Source organism: Spinacia oleracea, chromosome 3 (genome assembly GCF_020520425.1).
Source record: "Spinacia oleracea cultivar Varoflay chromosome 3, BTI_SOV_V1, whole genome shotgun sequence".
NCBI classification, from domain to species: Eukaryota; Viridiplantae; Streptophyta; class Magnoliopsida; order Caryophyllales; family Amaranthaceae; genus Spinacia; species Spinacia oleracea.
In genome coordinates this window covers 44,870,855-44,877,198 of record NC_079489.1, presented here as the reverse complement: position 1 = coordinate 44,877,198, position 6,344 = coordinate 44,870,855, and the positions used below count along the sequence as shown (strand labels likewise).

Here is a 6,344-nt window from a genome sequence, read left to right as displayed (position 1 = left end):
TTACCATAAAGGGCCTATCCGGTACGGGTAGGAGTGACGCATACCAAGAATGCACCCAGGAGGCAAGCGATTTGGTTTTGGATAGATGGGCTACCACGAAATTTTCTAGTGGACAACATCGAAGCGTATACACCCCCCGTGGCGGTTAGGTTACTTAGTCCCAACTTCCGAGAATAAACATGCCAAGGACGTCAAAATTGCATGTTGTTTTGTCCCAATCGATTTGTTATAGTTCCGCAATGCATTAGAATTTGCTTGCAGACTGCTCCAGGGCTTATTCGTGCAGTTTGTTTATTTTTTGGTCATTCTAATTTTCCCGTAGTGTAATTTTTTTTTTTTTTACTAAAAAACTGTAATTGAAATTAAAACTTGTACCCCAAATAACAAAAAAAAAACCAAAATGAATGTATAAATGAATAACATAATTAATAATAATAGGAAAATCTGTATTCTCTACTCCCAAACAGCAATCTCCATGAAGCCATCTTGAGTAGCAGTAGCTCTAAACATACCATTTGTATTAAACCCAAAAGCCACTTCCCCAAGATTAGACACAGCAATAAGGCCAGCTTTGCCACCATCATCAAGTCTCTCCTTAATGACAAAGTCAACTGCCTCCTGAAGCTTTAATCCTTTGTACTCCATTACAGCAGCTACATCACGAGCCAGTGTTCCTCGTAATATAGATTCCCCTTCTCCTGTACATGAAATTGCACATAATTTACATGCGTATGTCCCTGACCCAATGATCGGAGAATCTCCTATTCTTCCAACCATCTTATTTATCAGACCTCCTGTTGACGTTGCTGCCGCACACCTCCCTTCAATATCCACCACCACACATCCTACTGTCTCTGCCGCATACACGCTTAAGGGTACACCATTCATCATCATTGGATTTTCATTCTCTGCCTCTGCGCCACAACTGTCTAACCCCGTTGTTGGTATCCTATAGTCAAACTGCTCAAATTCTTAAAACATATTATCATGTTGACATTATACAATCTCATCATTACACGTACATACCAGGATGGCTTTAGCTTCCTTGGCTTGCTTAAGCATCCCCACGTTGTCTTGTGTAATGAAATACTCTTTCTCCATCATCTCCACGCCCTAAATCAATTTCGTTATAGATTAAATCATTCCTTCTCCAATCACATAAATATTCTTAACAAAAACACTTACTACCTCCGTTTTCATTAACTTCTTTACGCTTTGAAAAATGTGTCCAATAATCAAAATTTTGACCATAAATTCTCACTAATATATCTATCAAAAGTATCATGAGATATCTTGTTAGATCCGTGTCAAAATGCATTTTATACCTATCAACTTTTTATGATTTTTTGCCATACAAAATTTGGATATATTAACGATCAAAAATTACACCGAACTTCGTACAAATAGTAAGCTTAAATATCTTTCTGAAACAGAGGTAGTACATATTTAATGGATTAAAAAATAAAACTTCTTTAACGATCGTTAGGATAGCGGCAATGTCTATTTACCCAATCAGTCGTATCAAGCTCCCCAGACTATAATGGTTACTTTAATTATTGGTGGGAGAATTGGAGTTTTTTTTTTTTTTTTGCTGGGCCACTCAAGAGTTTATATTAAGATGACTAGATCTTAACATATTGATCGAATTATAAAAAATAAATAAAATAATCACGACGATCTGTATTATAATAGTATGAATATTGAAAATATTAGTGCTATGTACATACTATCTCCGTTCCTATTCGTATGACATAATTGAGTTTTTGACACTATTCCGACAAATTCATTAGACTTCCTTTTATGATTTATACTTAAGAAAAACATAGTCGTGTGGGTTTTTATTAGATTCGTCTCAATAAATATTTATTAAATATCATATTTTATAATATTTTTTATCCATAATGGAAAATATTAATGTTTGAAATCGTGTATTGTCAAACGTGCCTAAACAATTGTATCATTTAAAAAAAACAGAGGAAGTATAAATAGTACGAAGTATAAAAATAAGGATGTAATACTCCCTCCGTCCCGGAATACTCGCAACGTTTTGACTGGACACGCTTGCCAATGCACAACTTTGACCACCAATATCTTTAACTACATATTATAAAAACTTATAAAATATTAATATTTTGAAAATATATATTAAGATGAAGCCAACAATATATTTTATAATAACATTTATTTTCGTATACTTGAAATAAAATAGGGTCAAAGTGAATTATGTGAATAGTGCAAAAAGTCAAACCGTTTCAAGTATTCCGGGACGGAGGAAGTAATAGTTATTTTATGTAAACATCAAACTTTTTATGATTTATATCTTATACTCCATACCACATTACTATTACGTATATATTTTCTCTGTTATCAATGAGGTCTCGGCCTAGTGGTTAAGCTAAGGGTATTTGTTAAGCTAAGGGTATTTGTACGATAGGTCTTAGGTTCAAACGCCCCTTCCCCGTTCGATGTTTGTAACTTATTATTGCCCTTTTTATTCATTTGCACCAAAAAAGAAACAAAATTCCTCCGTTATTTTTCAACTTTCTATGACTTATTTATCTATTGCATTATTTTAAAACAGACACTATTATTCTAAAACAGACAGTAGGAATGCCATGGTAACTTCTAGTTACAAATTTTTCCGCCAAAACTATTTTTTTTCATTTATTTATTTCAATAATTTTTATGGAAAGATTCAGTATATTTGACTAAAACTTCATTAATCTTTTGAAAATATGTGAAAATCTTTTGTATTCCATACTACCTCATTTTTGAACACCTTTTGTTACTCAAATATTCTATAAAAAATGGTCAAATTATAATTTTATAATATCCGTGTGTGTACGATACATAATCTAGCACTTCATTTTACACACTCTCTCCATATTTTCTGAGGATATATGTTGACTGGCACAAATATTAAGGAAGTATAGTTGAATTTGATATAATAATCATGCAAGTGGGATAGTTGACAATATAGAAGTATAAAAAATAAAAATAAACAAGTGGAGTGTAAAAGTTACAAAAACTTGAATTATTTATGATTTAAGTGGGATCATAGGAAAATAAAAGAATAATAAACAATTGGGAAATAAGTATAAAAGTTACCAAAAATGAAATGTAACTCTTAAAAGACTACGACTGTGACTTCAAAAAAAACAAGAATATAGACTATAGAGTTAGGGGTGTTCATCAGTCCGAACCCGGACCGGACCGAAGCCCGAAATTTAATAATTCAAGACCCGGAAACCGGACAGATTATGCTCGGACCGAACCCGGGCTGGACCGGAAAAATTGGTCCAAAACCTGGACCGGTTGTAGACCTATTTTTATATATTTTTTACTTTTTCTAAAAAAATATGGTAAAAAAGAAAAAATATTTATAAAAAAACAATTGTTTAAGGCTTTTTCTAGAAACTAAAATAAAATATAACACAAAATAGTAATATTTACAACATATTAAAGGAGAGAATTAAATTTTTAAATAGTTATATTATATTTTATTAAGAAAAAATCGATCCGGTCCAAAATCTGATTTTGGACCGGACCAGACGGGACCGAAGACCGAAACTTGATATTTCTCGACCCAGAGACCGGACCGATTGCCTTCGGTCTGGTCCGATCCAATCTGGATTGATCCAATTCGGTCCGGTCTGGGTTGGTCCGGTCCGGACCAATTTTTGCTCACCCCTATAATAGAGTAACAGAGCAAAGATGATAAAATCCTTTAAATTTTATATGGAGCATGGGCATTGGACATGGGCTAAATTTTCGGTTGAACCTCCTCAATCTAAAAAAAAATAAAAGTTTAGTAAAACGTTTAGCCAGTTGTACACGAAGTACGGAGTATTAAAGAATGTGGTAACAAAAACCTGTTGTTGGGCAAATTCCTCTGCTCCAGAGAAGGCGAGATAAGAGTGAGGAGATTTATCCATAACGAGTCGAGCCAATGAAACCGGGTTCTTCACCGTGCTCAAACCCGATACAGCACCGAACCTTCGTTTTGGCCCATCCATGATACTTGCCTCCATCTCCACCGTGCCTTTTTCAGTTAGCACTGCACCACGGCCTGAGTTAAATAGAGGATCAGTCTCCAACTCCCGAACCTTTTACCCATTCAAAACAAATATCATGAATTAGTGTGTGATACAAGGGATTCAAAATATATGGTATACAATTAAGTTCCTTTAATTTGATAGTTTCATTTTTATTGGTTGTAAAAAATAAGCCAAAACTTGTGTGTTTACTATGGAATATTATGATTGAAAGAATGTGTAAATGTATAATGAATTATTCTACGGAGGAACATTAAAAGTTCAATTACTAAATTGAATAGAGATCTTAAAGTTGTTTCTCATTAGCGCAAAAGAAATCACGGTAACAGAATTAACAAGATAAAAAAGGACTTACAACAAGTTCAACGACATCAAGGGCAGAAAGATTGGAGCGAAGAGCAGAAATGCCAAGGTTAAGACAATGAGCAAGAAGGTTTTTGGCTTCCTCTTGCCTATGTAAAGGTAGGTGGGGATCGAGACCTGCGCCACCGTGCAATGCTATCGCCCATTTTCCCATGCTATGGAATCTCCCTATGAAACACCAAATGTTTTGGTTGCGGAGTAAATTGGTCTGTTTCGGTAGGCTGTTGTGATTCTACTATTTGGCACTCAACGCCTTCCTCCTTAAATACAGGAGGAGAGTTTACTGTTTACGGACTCCAACTAACTAATTAAATGGGATTTTACTTTGTTAATTTACTAATTTTGATTTGAATACTATTAATTAAAAATTCCGCGTTATTATTGCTTGTGTGTCCATGATGTGTACGATTTTAATTGTTATCTGTATTTGGGCAAAGGGAATCAAGACTTTCCTATTACGTAGAACTAGGGGTGTGCAAAAATTGGTCCATATCGAACCAGACTGATCCAGACCAAATCGGACCGGATTGAAGGCAATCGGTCCGGTCTTTGGATCGAGAAATATCAATTTTCGATCTTCGGTCTGGTCCGGTAAAATACACGATTTTGGACTGGACCCATTTATCCTTAATAAAATAAAATATATTCTATTTAAAATGCAATTCTCTCCTTTAATATGTTGTAAATATTACTATATTGTTATACTCCGTATATTTTATTTTAGCTTTCGAAAAATGCCTTAAACAATTGGCTTTTTATATACTTCCTCCGTCTTTTAATATTCGCAACGTTTGGACTTTTGCCACTATTCATATAATCTACTTTGACTATTCTTAGTGCTTTTTATATAAGATAAAACATAGTCATGTGGGATTTTGTTAGATTCGTCTCAATGTGTATTTTCAAAATATCAACTTTTTATAATTTTTGCATAAAGAGAATTTAAGATATAAATGATCAAAGTTGTGCATTGGCATACGTGAAACTAACAAACGTTGCGAGTATTAAAAGACGGAGGAAGTATATTTTTTCTATTTTACCATAATTTTTAGAAAAATAAAAAATATTTAGAAATAGGTCTACAACCGGTCCGATCTGTTTGGACCGATTTTTTCGGTCTGGTTCGAATTCAGTCCAAGCATAATCGGTCCGGTTTTCGAATCTTGAATTATCAAAATTCGGTCTTTTGTCCGCTCCGGTCCGATGATGAACACCCCTACGTAGAACAACGCACTTGCCAAATTTGTTGACTTTTCCCCTTCCCCATTAATATTGTTTAGTGATTCTAATTGTATACGGAGTAAGATCATCTACAGCCGTTTAAATAGAGGACTTAGAAAGTATACGTGACACGTGGCGCTCTGCTTATGGGTCTTTCTCTCCATATATTTTTTCTATTTTACCATAATTTTTAGAAAAATAAAAAATATTTAGAAATAGGTCTACAACCGGTCCGATCCGTTTGGACCGATTTTTTCGATCTGGTCCGAATTCAATCCAAGCATAATCGGTCCAGTTTTCGGATCTTGAATTATCAAAATTCGTTCTTCAGTCTGCTCCGGTCCGATGATGAACACCCCTACGTAGAACAACACACTTTCCAAATTTGTTGACTTTTCCCCTTCCCCATTAATATTGTTTAGTGATTCTAATTGTATACGGAGTAAGATCATCTACAACCGTTTAAATAGAGGACTTAGAAAGTATACGTGACACGTGGCGCTCTGTTTATGGGTCGTTCTCTCCATGTAATATTCATCTACATAAAAAAATGGTTTGTGTAAGATTTGAACTCATGACCTTGAGTTTATACAATAAAGCTTTTACCACCAAGCTATTACATGTTTCATGTTATCATTACAAAAAATTATATATAAGTAAACGTTAATGTTACTAATGTAGTAATCCGGGCATCGTCCGGACCTA

The 6,344-nt window shown here is 34.3% G+C and overlaps 1 protein-coding gene across 2 annotated transcripts; it reads right to left on the bottom strand.

Annotated features, from left to right (window-relative positions):
• Positions 1–401: 401 nt before the first annotated feature.
• Positions 402–4,666, bottom strand: LOC110803297 (probable isoaspartyl peptidase/L-asparaginase 2). 2 transcript variants are annotated; one of them, XM_022008801.2, is made up of 4 exons: positions 4,411–4,666; positions 3,873–4,106; positions 1,027–1,113; positions 402–960 (listed from the first exon to the last, which is right to left on the bottom strand). In XM_022008801.2, the coding sequence occupies exons 1-4, from the start codon at positions 4,570–4,572 to the stop codon at positions 454–456; spliced, it is 990 nt and encodes a 329-aa protein (XP_021864493.1). In that variant the 5' UTR covers positions 4,573–4,666; the 3' UTR covers positions 402–453. The 2 variants fall into 2 exon arrangements, with proteins under 2 accessions (XP_021864493.1, XP_021864494.1); XM_022008802.2 differs by having other exon boundaries at positions 3,873–4,069; positions 4,411–4,551.
• Positions 4,667–6,344: the final 1,678 nt, after the last annotated feature.

Bases quoted from the DNA above. Each gene is read 5' to 3' on its own strand.
- LOC110803297 (XM_022008801.2), bottom strand. From the start codon at position 4,572: ATGGGAAAATGGGCGATAGCATTGCACGGTGGCGCAGGTCTCGATCCC. The intron at 4,107-4,410 runs GTAAGTCCTTTT...AATGGGTAAAAG, and splicing joins TTGATGTCGTTGAACTTGTT to GTTCGGGAGTTGGAGACTGA. The intron at 1,114-3,872 runs GTTTTTGTTACC...AAATTGATTTAG, and splicing joins AGGAATTTGCCCAACAACAG to GGCGTGGAGATGATGGAGAA.